The 20,275-nt window shown below is 40.0% G+C and overlaps 1 protein-coding gene across 1 annotated transcript in view; it reads right to left on the bottom strand.

Moving 5' to 3' along the window:
- The window catches only part of rnf220a (ring finger protein 220a), a 153,895-nt gene that overhangs the window by 34,950 nt on the left and 98,670 nt on the right, over positions 1–20,275 (bottom strand). The window contains exon 3 of the mRNA XM_077615314.1: positions 5,632–5,761. Coding sequence (XP_077471440.1) covers positions 5,632–5,761 — 130 coding nt within the window. The remainder of the gene's footprint in view (positions 1–5,631; positions 5,762–20,275) is intronic.

The raw sequence follows: 20,275 nt of genomic DNA, 5'->3' as shown, positions 1-20,275 counted from the left end.
TGGTTACATAATATATAAAAAATCCCTAGCGAAAAAAAGCCTTTGTTGCATTCTTCCTTGGAATGTATCATAGTATTTATGCAGACATTTTAACTCTCAATAATAATCAATTAAAGCTTGCATTATACATTTTGTATGCTTCATCTGTGCATGTGTGGGGGTGTATCTATGTGTGTGAAAAAAACTTCACCTACAAAGAGAATAAACATGGGTGACATGCTCAAGCTTCCATGTAATGCTGGGAAATCAACCAACTCTTTCTACAATTTTTTTCTCAGTTTCTGCCACATCTCTCTCCCTCTTTCCCTATTTTATTCATTACCAGCAACCTTGGCAGACACATCAACTATAACAGCCACCTATACCTGCTTGTTGGTGGTGTCAAACAGCGACAACAGATGGAGGGGGGAGAGAAGTGATGAAGAGGGGAGAGTGGCTGAATACCTGCTTGGAAGGAAGAAAATTGCCACAATGACAGATGTGGTAGAAAGGGAGACATAAAAGTATCAGAAAAAGGTTGGGGAGAAAGGAGATCTCGGTGAAATGTAAGTAAAAAGAATAAAGAGGAGAACCAGGCAATGTAAAAAGAAAAAAAGACCAAGCAAGGGGAAAGATGAAAGATGACAGAAAAGGAGACACAAAGACACACAGCAGGCAGTGGCACACATGAATTTGCTGAGTTCTATGAATTTTTTATGGCGGAAGGTTATTGGGCTGAGCAATTCTGACTGCTTGCCATGTTAAAGTAAGGAGAAGAGTGAGGAAATGAGCAGCATACCAAAGTAAAACAAACACACTGACTGACAGCAGGACGAAGGAGCGAAGAATGAAAGATGTGTAAAAAAAGATACTGTATTGTACATGGGTAATGAGATGTAGTGTATATATAAAACTAGACAGATGAGGACATGGTAGTGTTTTAAAATGGATTAAATTTTATAATATAAAATACATTATCTGAACCGCTTATCCGCACAAGGGTCCCAGAGGTGCTGGAGCCAATCCCAGCTGACTTCGGGTCAGAGGCGGGGGATACCCTGAATCGGTGCCCAGCCGATCGCAGGCCACAAGGAGATGGACAACCATTCACACTCATAACTAGGGGAAATTTAGAGTGTCTAATCAGCCTTTCATGCATGTTTTTGGAATGTGGGAGGAAACCGGAGTACCCGGAGAAAACCCACACAGGCTCTTGGAGAACATGCAAACTCCACACAGGTGGACTGACCTGGATTCGAACCCAGGACCTCAGAGCTGTGAGGCCGACGCGCTAACCACTGACACGCCGACAGACAAACAAGGTTTTGTCATGTACTGTGTCATTTCAGCAGCTGATTGAGCCGTAGGAGCGGGGATGTGCAACGCACATGCGGTGCATCTTGAGCATTCATCCTGCCTTCATATGGTTGTATTAGACATTTAGCCCTATATTTATTATATGTAGGAGGGGATCATAATCTATGGACAGTGCATGGTGTTATGGGTGTAAATGTGAACGGAAGTTTTAAGATCAGATGACTTAATTTCATTTTTACACTATGAGAAACGCTGAGTTATAATTTTTGGGACGTGAATAATGTTGTACATCATTTGCAGTATATCAATACTTGTGTCATTGCTATTGGCTTGTCACTCCATAGGAAGGACAAGGATGAGATTTTTCCACCCTAATAGTAACCGGACAAGGTAAGGGGTGGAATACGTACCTTTATTTTAATGGTTCATCTTAGTTTTTTCTCTTTTGTGACACCTTATAGAAGTCAGAGAGGTCAGAAAACTATGGCATACTTCAGGTTTAGGCTATGAGACAGGACTGTTGGAAAAAATATTGCAATTTTTCTGCTATGGTGTGTTTGATAAATTTGAGTAAATAATACACAATATAAGAACAATAAGAAAACAATGATTTCTCACACATCTAATAAAACGTTGATATATACATCAACAGATACACCCCACACCCCAACATCCTCCCGTATACATATACTACGTAAATCTTTATTTGTACATTACGCTTATATACGTGCAATCATAGTTGAGACAACGCCATACAAGCTCATCTGCATTGGTAATATTTCATTTCTAACCAAATTATATGACGTAGAAAGTAAATGGATGCAGAAAATTGAAGTTAAACTCACACTCTTGATTGCTTTTTCACCTTTCTGAGGCATCTACTACATAGGCTTTCGTGAAAGCGAATTGATGAAAGAAGGGGAGGAAAGTGATGAGTGCAAGGGAAGGGACGAAGGCAGGATATGTAGATTACTTTGCCCTCATGAGTCACCTGAGGTGTGTAGGGCATGAATGATTTCCATTTGCTCAACTGTGTGTGATATGCATGTCTCTAGATGAAATGCTGCAGAGCTTGAAAAAGCAAAATACCTCTGTTGCAGATAATGACAAGTAATCTACGAAATGTGGGATCCGCAGTTTTGCACACACAAAAGAAATTGGGCAAGCAGAGCAGGATATTTTTTTTACTGTGTACAATTTTCACACGGTCTTAAAAATCAACACATTTTTTCTATAACCACAATAATTTCATTCCACAGGTGCAAGTTCTCATTAAAGGAATATTTACAACAAATTGGACCAAATTGCATGTCACTTTTAATCTGGGGCAGCCCGGTGGCACGTGTGGTTAGCGAGTCCAGGTCGGTCCACCTGTGTGGAGTTTGCATGTTCTCCCCGGGCCTGCGTGGGTTTCCTCCGGGTACTCCGGTTTCCTCCCACATTCCAAAAGCATGCATCGTAGGCTGATTGAACACTCTAAATTGCCCCTGGGTATGAATGGTTGTCCGTCTCCTTGTGCCCTGCGATCGGCTGACCACCGATTCAGGGTGCCCCCTGCCTCTGACCCGGAGTCAGCTGGGATAGGCTCCAGCACCCTCTGCAACCCTAATGAGGATGAAGCGGTTCAGAAAATGAGATGAGGTGCCAGTCAGTGGTTTGTCGGTGGCATATTGAGCAGAGACATGGTTAGAGCTTGCCTTCTGAGACATAGAGCTGCTTGGTTCACTGCAGCCGAAAAAGTCTGTCAGCCTCCATAGTGGGTGGCAAGTAATTTTCAAGTTGTGGTTTCCAATTCCATGACAGCCTGACAGTAAACATGCATATCACCACACCATGTTTCTTTGTGTGTTCGAGTTTCAAGGTAAACCATTTTTCTAAATGAAAGTTGCTTTTTTAAATCACTGAATTAATTTATTTTGAATAACTGATTATTTTCTTACCCCCTTGTTGGTAAGATTGGTTAAGTGTTACAGCAGCAGTGGTATACACCTGCGGTCATTAATTTTGAGAATTTTCACCATTCAGTTGAATGAGAAAATCTCAAATTGTTTTGATGAGAGTGTAATATCAGCCAGAAAGGTTTGTAATAAAGATGGCTTTTTGCATTGTAGTGTTTATACAATGGATAGAAAGTATGTCAGAACACAAATACGTAAAGGACAATCCATTGGAACAAGGAAAAAAAGAAGTGAGCATGAGGAGTTGTATCCTCATCAGATCTACCTGTTTTTTTGTTTTGTTTAGTAAATGGATACCATCATAAAGTCAGTAAATTTGCTCATGTAGTATGTTTTATGTCTTCTGTAAGGCAAAGACACTTGTATTTGTGTTAAATTCACTATTAAACATGTATACAGTAATCCCTCGAATATCACAGATAATGTAGACCAATCATGGTCCCGATAATCGAAAAACCACGAAGTTGGAGCACCCCTATTTTTACTACCATACTACATGTTTTCGCACCGACACAAAAATACAAGTACACAAGCACAATTATTATGAAGTGTATTTATCAAATACTACAGTTATAAGCATATGAAAACACCAAAGTCTTACCAATATCTAAATATAATCTATATATAAAAAAAATTGTAAATACTTCAAATAAAGTACTCACAGCAAAAATTGTTCCTCTCCGCTTGATATAAATAATATAAAAAACAGGTTAACGGGAGTTTTAGCCCAAGTCCACTATACTTGTATAAAGACAAGAAGGGCAATACATTAAAATTAATTCAATTCAATTCCTCCTGCACAGTCCAGAACTTGAATGGCAGCCCTCTTTTAGCAAGGTACAGCTTCACGTTAGGGAAGAAACAGTTTGTGAAGGCTTTCATGATCCAGGCTTTCTGGTTGCTCATCCAATAGACAAGCAAGGCTTTGTTCTTGATTTTTAAAGCATTAGGACGGTCAAACTTGTCGATTAACGCTGGCTCTACCATGAAGCCAGCCAGCAGCATGCCCCCTTCCACACATGATGATGATCTGCATGTTCAGTTCATTTTTGAAGAAAAATGTCCGTGGACGGATCCTATTCATAAAATGGCCAGGCTCAGTCTCGGATGATAACCAACCATTCTCTTCAATTATGTGAGGCAACTCTTCCTGGACGTAGCGTTTCGCTGCCTGTTGGTTACCGAGGAGGCTCACTTGCGGCACTGGAACGAGGCTGAGGTTCATCTTCATGGTCTTCGTTAGAAGATGAGCTATATAGTAAAATGTTTTGGCTTTGGTCCTAATCATGTTGGTATCCAGAGGAATCATCTTCTCCATCTTAACGATGATTTTATTCCTCGTGGTTACCGAATATTTGCTTCTTATTTCCTTCTTCATGTAACGCACGGTAGATTCATTTAATGATGCATGAAATGACAGGACGTTTCAGAGGCATTTTTGACGCTGATTCAAAATCCAGACAATGCTGGAAAAGGCTAGGTGTAGTCCTGTGCGTGATGCGAAATGTATGTAACGTAATCTGAAGAAAAGGCACGACACTGTTTGTATTATCAGCGCGTCATTCTTCTCCGGTGAAATTTAGCTTCTTCTTCTCCGCTGAAGAAGTGGTGGCCTGACTTTTGCCATTTTTCATCTCCTGTCTTCCCGCTTGAAAATTTAACAATGGATTTTGACATTTTTATGAATTTTTTTTATACTTAAGATTAAAAAAAACACAGTGTACAGAAGCTGAGAATGTTGAAGCCGGGAAGTGGTGTAGGATCATAGTAAATCAGAAAACCTTTAAGTTAAAAATATATTTCTCTGAATGTCAAAAAAGCAAATACGTAAATTTGAGTGAATAGAAATTTCAAATACGAACACAGTTGGCATGCTCAAGCTATACTTGTTTAGCACGTAGTTTAGTAATGAAATAGGGCAAACGCGTATGCGTGTACAAATGTTAGTCGGTAATTGAAATTAAAATGGATGGGGGACTAAAATTGTCTTTGTGAATGATGATGATGATGATGCATTACCAAATGAAAAAATATCACCAGTGTTCTGATATGTCATTAAAAGAAGAATGGTAGTTCCTCTAAATTAAAGGCGACAAAAATATACGGGGAGCACATATTCTGCATCTTTCGTCCTGGTGTTAATATGGTAAACTGAAATTTGGAGTATAAAAACAAAGTAGACATTCTCTTGCTCCATATTTTACTACACATTTTGATCCTGGTTGCAGTATCACTTTTGGCCACCAATCTTACCTGGTGTTCTTTCAAGCACTCTATGTTTCAATGAATTTTAAGAGAAGTGCTGACGTAACTTTTACTTTGAGAGCATGTTGGGCACATGATGGTACCATTGTAACATATAAAGCGTAATTCCTACCTAAGGCACATGTTCGCTAGCCTTTCTATCTCTGTTTCCATGTGTTCTTGTAGCTCGCCGGGCCTGAGCAGAACTTGGCAGATTGGGCAGATTGGAGCTTGGCTGTCATACAATGACATTTTCTTTTTACCTGTAGACACAAAGAACTTGAGTTAAAACAAGGAGTAATAATGCATTTTGGGTCCAAACCATATAAACAATGCCATACCGGTCAACTTATACGTTTTCCCATATTTCATACGTTTTTTGACCATTTCGTGTGTACGCCGTAAAACAACTGGTACTGGAAATTTTTAAAGTAAAAATTAAGTTTTTTGTATAATCGATCTCGCCTTACCCATTTTGGCTCTAATCCGGATCGTCTCTGTCACTGTGCATGTCAGAAATCGGTACACGGTCGATTGGTCGCCGGTCTTTTGGTCGCCGATCTTTTGGTCGCCGGTCTTTTGGTCGCCGGTCTTTTGGTCGCCCGGAAGGTTATTGATAATTACCATTTAAATCGTTGCTCAAATTCCCTAAATTCAAACTGCAAATTACTATTTAGTCATACTTAATGCCCTAGTAATTATTAGGCTAAAGAAAAGCTCCAAATTTAAAAGGGACAACGCATGTACATACGAACTCTTATACACTCCCACGTCGGCTCAGTGAAACTGCTCATGGCCATTGTTGGCTTTTATTGATGCGTAGACCGTGTTGTTTTACCTTGTTTTGTCGCCGGTCTTTTGGTCGCCCGTTGTCGCGGTCCGGGCGACCAAAAGACCGGCGACCAAAGGACGGCGACCAAAAGACCGGCGACCAAAAGACCAGCGACCAATCGACCGCACACGTCAGAAATCAATCTACCCAGACAGTCAAGCTGTCAGCGTCATACAGCGACATCTACAGAATCTTGAATTTAGTGCAGAAAAAAGGTGCACCAACTGATTGGGTACCCCGTTCACTTTGGGGAAAATTTTAGACTTTTAAGTGCGCCCTATGTGAATAAATTGTTGCCGTGTTGTGTTTGTATGGTTTATTATGGCTTAATAAGGGGAATTGCAATCATTAATATGTGGAGCAATTGGCCAAGATTGACAGGTATGCAATTCAGAAAATCCTTCACCTTTAGGTTTGTAATCAAATCTACAGGGCCACTAAGCAATTTACCATACCAAAAGCTAAGTATACTGTAATATTGTCTCCCAATAGTTATCAATGTGCACTGCCGCGAAGAGCATGGTCCGGGATCTGAAATCATCAGGAGGTGGGACAAGAGAGCTGTCAATCAGTAATGGCCACAGAAGTATTTTGCATCATTTAGTGACGGTTGTCTGCGCTCCTTGGATCAACACATTTGCTATAAACAAGATGGAAAAAACAGCTTCAATTTTTATTTAGGCTGCTCCGGATGCAGGAACAGAACTGTGTGTCCCGTTCCGCAGGCAACGTAAGTGTCACACATTGCCAGTGAAAAACGAAAGACAAAAAGACAGTGTGGAAGGGAAAGGACACGCTGGTCACAAAGTTTCACTATTGGAGGAACAAGTAGGATGTGTCACACCATGGATCACGAAAAGCAGAAATTCTGACACGACAAACTTCCTGCCAAGCGATCGTGAGTCGTCCGAGACGTCACATTGGAAGTCTGTATATATGTCGTTTGACACGAGACCTTGTCACAATTGTGTGGGTTCTGATAAATAATGATTCTCCACGACCTGTTTGTGAGGCTAGAATCTAGTAGCAGTCTGAGGTTGGCATCAGGAACTTCATCACTTATTTAATTTTCCCCCAACTCCCTAATTTGATAAACCCACAGCCTACTCCCACTGAAACAACCTGGCTGGCAGTTCATAAGGTACTTCCAGCACAAAGGGGCATGGGTACAACTGACGTCACAATGGCTGTGTCAATGTACTATGTTCTCTACGTCTAAACATCTTGCCTCTTAGTTTAAATAATAATTTATCTATCCATTGTATTATTTGGAATAAATCGTGACACAATTCTCTTTCAGTCCTTTCCACTAAACGTGTTTTAAAATTTGGCAGACCAGTCTGAAACAATATAGGTGAACTGGAGGAGCGTAGGATTATTTTCACAAACACATCTGGCAGAAGGGACAATCTTTGACTCTGTTTTTTGAAGAGAAATTGAAGGTTACAATATAAAACATCTAATGCACCAATTGAGATGCAGTCCAACATATAACAAGCTCAGCTCATGTCACATGGACCTAAACCAGTTTGTTCCACAAATCTGTTATCATACAACGGTCTCTGGTCAACATTGGAACAATTAATTCATTCAATGCATAATTCCTATCATCTCATCTCATCTCATTTTCTGAACCGCTTTATCCTCATTAGGGTCGTGGAAGGTGCTGGAGCCTATCCCAGCTGTCTCCGGGCCAGAGGCGGGGGACACCCTGAATCGGTGGCCAGCCGATCGCAGATAATTCCTATCATCTATAATATTTTCCCTAGCTTTTCAAGTGCCCATTTCATTGCACCGGTCTCCATTACAGAATTGTTGTGAGCTTCCCACTAGCCCTTACTAGCCAATCACTGAGCAGATCTGTTTACCCTCCTGGTAGGAAGTGGATGAGCTGCTTGATTAAAATGTCAACATTAACGACAATCGAATCTAGTCCCCTCAAAGGGTGCACACGTGTCATCAGTGCTCAATCCCATAATCAGACAAAGTGAAGGCTTCCACCTGTATGCAAAATTACCAAATTCCGATTTAAAATAGCAACAACAAACTCTAGTCCAAACCATTAGGTCAGTGACTTAAGTTGTCTCATTGATTTTTAAAAATTATTCAAAATACATAAATATTAAAATGTGTTTATAAACTTTGATGGTGAGCCTCTCCCCTCATGTTTCTTGTTTTTTGTGGATGCCTTGTGCTGTTTCGCTCTTCCTGTTCTCATTTTACTTTTCACTATCTGTCAAATATTCCCTGAGGGATGTGAATGATTGTAGGATGCAATGGCCAGATAACTCCAAGGGAGTAGACGAAGATGGGTAGAGGGTATGTGTAGGATTGGGGGGCGTTGTTTATGTTGCGCGGCGGTCTTGTCAGTAGCTTAAACATGATTAATGTTTGAACAGAACACCCCCACCTATGTACAACACACACACTTGCACACACACTTTCTTTGCACGTGTTAACTCTGCACCTAAAAGTTCAAAAACTTGGTGCGTTTAATCTTGTGGGGTAAGAGGCCAAACCACACTAAGTGGATGGAGAGAAAGCAAGAAATGAAGATGAGGAATGGAGCAGGATGAAAAGTGATGAGGATGGAAGGCGTAGGAGACCCGGGCGATAACACGGAAATAGGCCTGACAGGACTTTTTAGTGTTGAGATTCTTCAGGCTGCCAAATGCCGACTGGTGAAGGAAAGAAGGGATGGATGAATGCATGGATGGAGGGGAGGGGCAAAGAAGTGCACATGTTTCTGACAGCTGTGATTGAGAGTATGCCAGACCCCACCACCACCACCCTAATGTACAAAGATGGATTGGCTCATTGTTCTCTTCTTTCAATTGTCTCTCCACCACCCTGTCTCAAACCTCTGTATATCTCTTGCTCACTCCAGCTCACATTATTCCACTGCTATCTTTTTGTTCCGACTGTCTTTATCCAACCTCTAATCATTTTTTGTCACTTGTTCATATGCCTTCAATTTCGTCTCTGTCACATGGGTCGAGAACTTCTTGGATTTATTCACTTTGTCGACAAGTGTTATTTCAACATCACTGCAAATCGGGGTAACATCTTGTACACAAATCTTTAAACTTAATACTACATAAACCATCACAACATGGGTATGATTTAAATTTAAAATTTTACGAAACACCTGTATCGATTACTCATTCCAAATGACTGATAGCACCTATAAACACATGCACATCCACAATTACTATTATATAATGTGAGTTAGGAAAATTGTCAATCAGACCTCATACATCAAGTCTGATTGAATGCAATAGACCTTCCTTTAGGTTCTGTTTTTAATGACACAACACACTGAGCCTAATGAGCAATTAAAGCATCCAGATGGTAAGGAGGGATGAAAGGCATTGTATGGAAGAATGGAAGGCAACGGAAAACATATTTGTCCTTCATAATTAACTTTGTATTCATTTTCTAAACCAGTTGTTTTACTCTTCCATTCTCTTTCTTTTTTCTTACATGTACCTTCCACTTGCAGTTTACTGTCCTCTTTAACCCTGCATATTCCTAAAATCAAATATGTTTGGAAATACGTATTCACTATTTTTAGAATGTCTTGGCTTCCTTTTTCTGTCTTCCACTCATGAAGCCTCACTCGTTTACATCTGTAAACTGTGTTGCTTTGGTCCAGTTGAAGTGGGAATCAATAGATGCAAGATAGTGCAGTCTCCCAGTCACATCTAACAATGGGCTGAGTTAAAAGGCCACCTCCAGAGAGGAGAGGGATTGTCGGCTCAATACTCACTCTCAATAGAAGTGAGGATAAAAAAATAAAAAAATAAAAAACATTTGGGGTGCCCTCATGGCTCAGTGGACTAAGAAGCACACCATGTACTCACACCATGGCTCCAAATCCCATTTAATGACCTGCATTGCGTGTCATCCCTTCTTTTTTTTGTTAAAATCTCACCTATAATACCGGTGTCTCAGGAAATGCAGGATTAATGTACACTGGGCTCTGCTCTTGTTAAATTCCACTTGCTACAATTGTGCATGTTCAGCCAGAAAATTTTATTCAATTTATAGTCTTTCTTACAAGAAGTTGAACCGAAAAAGTGATGCACTTGTACGTATATCTTGTATCATCGTATAAAATATGTTGTAAATAACAAAAGCAATAAGCAAATGAGGGCAGGTCATGTAAATTGGATTTAAGTAGAAAGATAAGAGTGAAGAAAATTGGGGGCCCGATTAATGTGTTGGTACATACACCATATTTAGAGGTATGCACACACTAACAAAACGTAAAACGCACAAGCACTTTTTCCAAATAGAAACACAAAGATGTAGAGACTATTTTTTCTGCCCTTGAACCACTGTCTTCTCCTTATGTGTGCATGAACAAACACACAGACAAACACACACACACAATTTGGCCCTGCATGTTGTTCCAATAAATGAGTTTTCTGACATGCATCAAGTGTTTATTCCTGTTTAGCCCTCTTTTCTCGCCTCCACTCCTCTTCTCCCTTTAACTCCTCCTCCCACCACCTGCCAGGCCAGTTAGTTCTAACGCCCGCCAACATTGGTAAACAAGGAAATCTCTCAGTTGCAGTCTAGCACGTAACTGCATTACCGAGCCCGATAACCTCTTCAAATAATGTGCGATAAGGGGAATTTGATTTGATTCGCAGAAAAGGGAAAGAAGGCCACTTCTTTTTCCCCTCAATCACATCCTTTTACTTTCTTGCCTTTCTTTTCATTTTCTCTCTCTTTTTACCACACAATTTCCTTCACATCTTATCTATAGCTACTTAGCCTAAGGGGTCCAGGCCTCATCATGTCTCAATATCTCCCCCACCAAGCTTTCTGCTCTCACTAGAATGACATCACCCCACATTCACAATCAAATAAAAACCGCCAATGTGTCAGCCTCTATTTTGAGGCTCCCCTTTTTCCTCGCTGACAATAAAAGGTGTAGTGAGGGGGGCTCTGCAAATTCATCATCTCCATAATGGTAAATATGAGCCCAAAATCAGGGACAGGATTAACACAAATGGGGCTAGCAAGGTGTCTCCAACAGATGATATGTTTTTTCCCCCAAGTGAGGTCTGATTTAAGCAGGCAAGACACAAGGCTGATTGTTGCCTCTGTATCTGCTCATGTGCTAAATAGATGCGTCTGTGTGGCTCATCCAGAGGACATTTGATGAAATGGAACAGGGGTCAACTTCAGTTTGCCACCCAGGTTGCGTTCCACTGCGCCATGTGTGCGTGCACGCGTCCAGCGTCTCGCCTCATAGGCTTGCATGAGCGCTTGTGTGAATGTGCTTGCATGTTCACCCACACTGACAGTGATGCATGGCACTTTTAAATAGCGCTCCTCCACGCCCAGCTCAAAACTCATCACTGGACTCTTTCACTATCCTGCCCTTGCCTTTCTCCCAAGGGTTGTCACTTTTAGAAAAGCAAATGAAATGTCGCCATGGTGGGGAGGCAGGATCAGGAGATGGCTGGATAGAAGGATCAAGAGGGGACAGGTGTGTGTGCATGTGTGTTCAAAGCTTATTTCCTTCCCTGCAAGTCTGAAGAGCCAAAGGCGCTCTCATTACTACAAGCAAGTTTTACTACGTATGTGTAGCATGCAATGAATGTTGGAAAAAAATATCACTTTATTGGGTTTGAGTGATTTTACAAGATCATTTGCATTGCAAAAATAATTATTCTCAGTGTTGATTGGATACATTTCATTATTTTATAATCCAGTTTGCAGTTGACTAAACTTGCATTAGATCATTTTGAGGGTATTATTACGTTTTGGTGACCTTACTTGCTGATGAAAACTGCAATAACGAACACTGTAAAACAAATTCTCATTATGTCAATCGCAAATTAAAGAATGATCGGATTGAATTTTAATGCATTCATTGGGTTTTTAAAGATCACTGAATGAAGTGGTGTCATTGATTTTAAAGCAAAATACAGAACGAGTCCTAAGATAGAGGATAAATACATTCATCGTAAATAAAGAGCTGACTGATTTTCCTGGGCTTTGCAGATAAATGATGATCTGATTATCGTAGTGCGCGTGTGTGTCTTTGTGTGCATCAGCATGTGTAATGTGGGGTTTTACTCCTGGGACCTTACTGCGCGTGTCTGTCTGAGAGACAGCAGTGGGATCCTGGAGAGGTTATCTTCAACCACTGACAGCTGTTTATTCAATCAATCACTAAGCCAGCGTGGGTGTGTGTATGCATGTGTGTATATGTGTGTTCATAATATAGTGAGGAAATGGTAAAGGACTCAGAAGTAAATTAATGGAGCATAAACCACGCACTCACCCATAGATTAAAGGGACAATCAGCCACACTCTTCTTTTATGATAGAAGACTTGGATATTTAAAAACATTTTATACGTAAAGAAAGTATATTCAAATCCGTAAGGTGTGAGATAGGCTAAGTCAATGATAATACCTTTACTGTATACTTGAGAAACAATATTCATATACAGTACTGCAACTAATAACATTAATACTTTTCCATCAGTCAAATTTACAATGAACTTAAGGGTGAGTAACACAATCGAAGGTATCCCGGAAGGTATTTGGGTCATAAAAATGGAAATATGCAATTCTTTATATTTCAAAGAAGTGTGATTGCACAATCTAAGATATGGAAGTCTGCTTTTCTTCATTTGGGGATTGTTATTTTTGTAGCATCAGTATAATAGAAAATATATTCAGCCTGTTAGAAAGAGACACAAAGAGTCGTACGGACTCTTTCTGAGAGCCTATGTTTCATTTTGCCTTCCTCAGCCAGTAGTAAGTGGAGAGCTACCTAACGAAGAGGTGTCGGCATGTGGCCGGTCAGTGCCTATCTCCATGACAAAGGGCTTTCCAAGGAACATGCTGTGTTTCAGTGGCAGTGGGAGTATCAACAAGTAAGGAACAGAACCCTGGACTCTGCCTTCATCATTGTATCAAACACACACAGCTTGTGTCATGAACATATATTATCATCTCCTTTCCCAACCTTTCATCTTCATTTCTTTTAAATTATATATAGTATAGTCCTTCGGTGTGGGAAGTGTGCGTTTGACTTGGTGGCGGTATGATTGTAAGTGCGAATGGTTGTTTGTCGCTATGTGTACCCTATGACTGACACCAGTCTAGGATTTAGTCTGCCTTCCGCCCGAATTCTGCTGTTATAGGCTCCAGCACCCCCATGACTTTGACAAGGATATATAAATATTCATTCATTCATTTTCGAAACTGCTTTATCCTCATTAGGGGGTGCTGGAGGCTATCCCAGCTGTCTTCGGGGCAAACTCCACACAGGTAGACCGACCTGGATTTGAACCCAGGACCCCAGAGCTGTGAGGCCAGCGCGCTAACCACTTATCACTGGGCCACCAAGATATATATACAGAGTGGCAGATAGAATAGAGTACCCAGAGAAAACCCACTCAAGTGCAGGGAGAAGATTTCACACAGTGAGGACCCACCTGGGATCAAACCCTCGAACCCAGAACTGTGAGGCAGACGCGCTAACCACTCGCTCACTGGGCCGCCTTTCTCTCGCACTCTTTTTTTTTTTCTTTACACACATTATTGGTATTCCTTTTGTTCACTTAATAATGAAATAAAAAAAAAATGCATATAAATCCATCCTTCCCCCTTCTTAGACTGTTTGGAAAGACAAAACAAGCTTCAGAAAAGTATCTTTGATTAAGTTAGTTAAATGAGCTTTTGCATGAATGATACCTGAAATTGTATTTGAATCCACACATTTTAACTGGTATGAAGAGCCAAACTCTCGGCGTAGGCAATTAGACTACAAAGGCCTGCAGTGAGTGCAGGTTTTTATTTCAACTGTACAGTACGACACCTTTTCTTCAATCCAATATCTTACTAGTACAATAACTTTGCCGGCAGGCGCTACTTGTTTCTGCAGAAACCTCATCGGTTAAGCACACTGTGCTGCATCGGTTGAAAAAAACAACGGTACAAGATTGCCCATCTCTAGCTACATTGTATACTTTTTTCTCTTTAAATTCTTCTATATTATTTTTCCTTTATTCTTTTTTTACTTTTATATCACATCTCCTGTGATTTCATTATTCTCTATACACCCATTATCGCTCTCTCTTCATGCTGTTTTCATATGGTCTAGCAGCTGAATTAATTACCAAAGCCAATTAACGGTAGATTGGCTGATGTTTTAACTAATTAGCTATAATGAGGGCTGTAGATGCCCACTTGGTGTTAATTGAAACTTAACACAGAGGGAGGAGTGACAGATGGATGGATAGATAGATGGATCAAGCCATGTACACGCTTTACACGTGCTGGTAAATGAGTGGTTATTTACAATATTTACTGTAAACTCATTGTGCAGTACCCACACAATTGGCAAATTGTTGTAGTATGAACATTATTGATCTTTACTGCAGATTATATTTTGTTTGAATGAAACCATGCAACAAATTGCCTATTTTTGATTACATGATAGTGTATTATAATATTATTGATCACATCATATCATTTGTTTTGGTTCTGTTGCTCTTATCATGGGCTGGCGGGATTTATTTTTATTTTTTTTAAATGCAGAGTGTATATTTGTTATTCCAATACGTGCCTGGCAAAGAGGAGTAGCAGATTAAAATCTTAAATCAATGTCACACTGTCCTCTCCGTGCCGGATTACTGTCTGCATATACCTGAGCATCATTGTCACCTGCTGTATAATAACAGAGATGAGATGCAATGATTTAAGACGACCTATGAGTTAACATAAATCCTCAATAGCTTCTAAGTCTTTTTGCATAAAATGGCTTCTTTCTTTTTGATACAAAAATAACTCAAGTACTTTTCTTCACTTAAAAGATAGATATTTATATTTAGGTAGGTATTAAGATCATTAATGAGCATACCTTTGAAAATAAATTGGTAAAAATAATTTACAGTTTGCTGTATGTTTGAATGCTCTTACGTGTCACATTACACAAATATATGACATATCTGTCCTCCTTATGTTCTACCATCTTGCTGATTGAAAGGAATGAATACCGACAGCCTGTAAGGTGGCCATAAAATTCTGCATGGTGGTGTAAAAGGCTTAATTATTTTAAAGTTACACGAGAAAAGAGGCTGCAGTTTGTCTCATCTATCAACTCTAGTACCGAGCCATCGCCAAATGGCCCTGCCACCTAACCTGACTCTTAACGATTCACAGACCAACTATCCCTATTCATTCATTGCCTCTATCTTGTGTGAATGCGGTAAGAGTCTCTTGTTCACAGTAATCCGCAGTGCGTTTTTCTGTGTGTGTGTGTGTGTGTGTTATTTATAGTTTTAACTAATTAATACAGGAGGAATAATTCTGTGCATACTCAAATTTGGTCAAACAAACCAAGTGCAACTTCATATTTCACTAAAACATTTTGTTCACATAAAATATATTGGTAAGGAGATTATTATTGCAATTAAAGAGATACAATTGATGTCATCTCGCACATGTTCACCAGACATGCATAAATTGCATAAATTGTTAGTACGGCATGGATTGCTCTGTTGCTGTCATATTTCGACAAATTCAATTCAGCCTTTTCATTTCCTTTAGGCAGCATCTCCTGACATTCACTTGCAAATTTTTACGGAATTGCCATTCCTTGCTAGAAATACCCTTCTCAATTCAACAAAAGGAGCACCCCCCCTGCTTCAAATCTCACCATGACAATCTATCATTGGCACCAAAAATTAGACATAGCAATCATGGCAGGAAAATGAGATGCTTTACATGCTTAGGGCGTGACCTTATACTTCCTTTCAACAATGTTGAGGGGGATCTTTTTTTCTAGATGGTGATATGGAAAAGTAGGACTTTAGGACCCATGTTTTTGGACCTATTGGTAGGGAAATAACAGCCTTAATCGTGCACAGATATAAAACTGTGGCGCACAATAGCTAAATGTAAATCAGATAACCACTAGTCATTCAAACAGGCCAAGTCTGAAATCGGATGAGCCTTTTGCACAACTGTAGTAGGTATGTGTGTGTGTGTGTGTCTTTTGTGAAGGATTGTCAGCAACTGAGAAGAACCTATTTCCTCTTGCTGAATCCCTGGCTCTAAATGATGGATTGATATCTCTCTTGTCATGGATTATATGTGAATATGTGTGCGAGTGCATGAGCCCTCTCAGCCTCTTGCTGCCTCTCCACTCAGGCCCTTATCAGCTCTTGTCACAAACAGAGGATAGGGGATAATCCTTCATAGGAGGGTAGCAGTCTGGCCTTCCATCTATCTAGCTGTCTGTCTGTGCAACATCCGCAATATTACCCATCTCTCAAACGTCCTGTTGGATTCAAAATAAAGCACACACCAATCAAAGCTCCTGCATTGCAGTAGTAGTGTTCATCAGCATGGTTAAGGGAGTGATACATGAAAGTCAGTTCTAGTGTGCTGAGTTTAGGCTTAATGTATGCATTTTTCAATCAATCTTGACAAATTCCATGAATAATTACTTCAAAAGTTGAGTGGTGCGATTTATACACAACCGTCAAAATATTAGGTACACCTGCATAAATTCCAAGAGATCCAGTTTAAGAGCCTAATCAAAAAGTCAGCTCAAGGTCAAATTGTACTGTTTACATGTATGAAGATATTAATATTTGGCGCAACGTTGAGCGCAACCTTTTCTAGCCTAAACCACGGTATACCACAACTACAACACATAACCGGATTGTCTATTATAAAGACTCAACAATTGAATTCGGCCTCATATTGTGTAGGTGTACCCAGTGATGCAGCGTCAATATCATTTTTTGAAATTACACAAAAAGGTTTGAAATTTGAAACATGTAACGCTTTGAATTGCTGCACTTGTGTGTGTTTGTTCTTTTTTTTTAATCCAAGCGCCCAAGACAAGAGTGTTGTGAGTCACCTTGACTTCTGACTTCTACTTAAGCATCGTGTTTATGAGCATTAACATTTTAAAATTGGATTTTATGGATAATATAACATCGTCTTGAATAGCTGTGCAGCCACAGCAAAACAAAATATCACCCTTTCTTCATTGAGTATAAGATATTCAAAGCAGCTCGATAAAAATGTGTTTTTAAGTTAAGTATAACAATAAAATAGACAATGGAGCAAAAATAGAAAATATATGTATGAGAAATACATACAGTAGAGACACACTTAAGCAGATATACGATGTCTATCTGCTGGAGTGGCTTATTGGACAACTCACACCTGGGGCTATTCTATGAATGTCTGAAATTGTGTTTGTAAGTGTGTGTGAATAGGGGGTCTGGTTTGTGTACTCATGGGGCAATCAGACATGTTGTGATTGCATCACAGTAGCAATTGCTTGTCATTGTGATCTTTATCATCATGCAATCTCTGTTCATTCAGTTCTCCTTCCTGCCCCATTCCCTGAGAATAACATGACGCCCAATAGAGGGCAATGTTTCACAACACTTCAGTACATCAGTTCTCTGCTGGGATACAGTACTACATTCAAGTAAGATTATTGTTTTTTTTTATATTAGGAAATAGAATTTAAAAAATATTAATCGGTGGAAAACAAAAATTAGAGAGGGGGTATTTGATGAATAGGCAATTCTTAATATGCTGTAGTTAAAAAATAGCATTTTAAACTCTAATTTAAAAGTGCAAATTGATTGAAAAAATGTAATTTGTTTCAAAGAAGAGTAAGTATCATAACTGGTTCTTGTAACGTACAGAAAACCGGTTCTATACGACCTATGGGATCTGGATGCGCCATAGGAGTCAAACTAATTAAGCATGTAGTTCAGTCCAAGACCATTAAGTGTTTTGTAGACCAGCAGTAAAACATATTGTCTGTCTTTTGACTCACAGGAAGCTAGTGTAATGCCTTTATGACCAGTGTAATATTTTTTCAGTTCCTTATATTTGTAAAGACTGGCAGCAGAAGGATTCTGAATTAGCTGCAGTTTCCTGATTGATTTTTTTGTTAAAACCTTTAAATTCCCCATTGCAACAATTGAATCTTCTAAAAATGATGATGATGTATGGGGTTTTCCTTTTTTGGACAGAGTATAATTCAATTCTTAAATAGTTTTTAAATGTATTAATAGCCAAGGTGGCCCGGCAGCTTGAATGGTTAGCACGTCAGCCTCGCGGCTCTGTGGTCCTGGGTTCAAATCCAGGTCGGTCCACCTGTGCGGACTTTGCATGTTCTCCCCGGGTACTCCAGTTTACGCCCGCCCACATTCCAAAAACATGCATGTTAGGCTGATTGGACACTCTAAATTGCCCCTAGATATGAATGTGAGAGTGAATGGTTGTCCATCTCCTCGTGCCCTGCAATTAGCTGGCCACCGAGGGTGTCCCCCGCCTCTGGACCGAAGTCAGCTGGGATAGGTTCCAGCACCCCCCGTGACCTGCGAGTGAGGATAAAGCAGTTCAGAAAATGAATGAATGAATTAACAGGCAGATATTGCAAAAACTTTAGATGCCAACAACATTATTTTCAAACATTTTTCTTACATTCAAACAATGTTAGTAAAATTGTATTTTTGGAAACAGTACATACATATATATTGTTTCCAAAAATCCAATGTTACTAACATTGTTTGAATGTAATATTTTTTTTTGAAAATAATGTTGTTGGTTTTTTAACAGAGTCTCACAGAATCATTTTTGCTGAAATTATGCCTTTTATGGATTTCTTAGACGGGGCAAGAAATTAAACAAATAGCTTGGTACAATCTTTCTCATGTGTTTCTGGCTGGCAAGCCTGTGGCTGCTGAATATTATCTACAAGACACAAGAAAGACCCTGAAAGGACAGATCTAACAGCTCAAATCAATACAGAATTAAACGGACTGAAATGGCTTTAGCTCCTACATTACCTCCTTCTGTTTACTCAATGTTTCTCTCCCATCTTTTCTAGTATTCTCGCCTCTGTCTTTTAGTGTGTCTTGTCCTTCCCAAATAGCAGGTGCCCATGACAAGCACACTCTTTCGAACATCTGAGTGTAGGATTTAGTGACAGTGAGCCGAATGAAATGTGCTCTGTTTTTTAGTTTAGGCCTCAAAAACAACGAGATGAACCAATGGAGCCCGAGATGGTTGGACGAAGTAATAGCAAATAGATGACAGCAGCTTGGAATACTCTCTGGATGCACATGCACAGAAACAGTCTGGGGACTCAAATCTCAGTGCAATTTTCAGCCTTGATGATTGGCAGCTTGCTGCGTATTCTTCCCTTACAAAACCTCGTGATAACTCATCAATCCCATTCCAGGATTCCATGTGACCCTCTTTTCTCTTTTTTCTGCCACTCTTCATCTTTTCTGTCTCCCTGAAAAACACAAACCCTTGAGAGTGCTTCTCTCATCCTTCTTTCCACCCTTTCTCTTCGGGCCAATTACAATGACAGCGGTGATGAAGAACTTTTATCACATGTATGTGATCAGTGAGAAGCTCTCAACAGGTTTTTGGGAGAAGTGCACACGTAGATTCACTCACTGACTTAGGATATGCAAATTTAATCACAGGCATGCAAATGCAACAAATTCAGGACTTTAACTGCACATAGAGACAAACCAATAAACCAATATTGCCTCTTTTCTATTATTTTTTACATCTTCATTTTCTGAATTGCTTTATCCTCACTAGGGTCGCGGAGGATGCTGGAGCCTATCCCAGCCGACTTTGGGACACCCTGAATCGGTGGCCACCGCAGGAGGAGACGCACAACCATTCACTCTCACACTCACCTAGGGGAAATTTAAAGTGTCCAATTAGCCTACCATGGATGTCTTTGAGAAAGCCCACACAGGCCTGGGGAGAACATGCAAACTCCACACAGGTGGACCGACCTGGATTTGAACCCTGGGTCCCATAGCTGTGAGGCCGACGTGCTAACCACTCAATCCACCGGGCCGCGTTATTTTGTACTTTGAAATTAATTTAATGATTACAGGAATGCAT

Source organism: Stigmatopora argus, chromosome 12 (assembly GCF_051989625.1).
Source record: "Stigmatopora argus isolate UIUO_Sarg chromosome 12, RoL_Sarg_1.0, whole genome shotgun sequence".
NCBI classification, from domain to species: Eukaryota; Metazoa; Chordata; class Actinopteri; order Syngnathiformes; family Syngnathidae; genus Stigmatopora; species Stigmatopora argus.
Note: the sequence above shows the minus strand (reverse complement) of the source record. Positions and strands in the feature narration are given on the sequence as shown.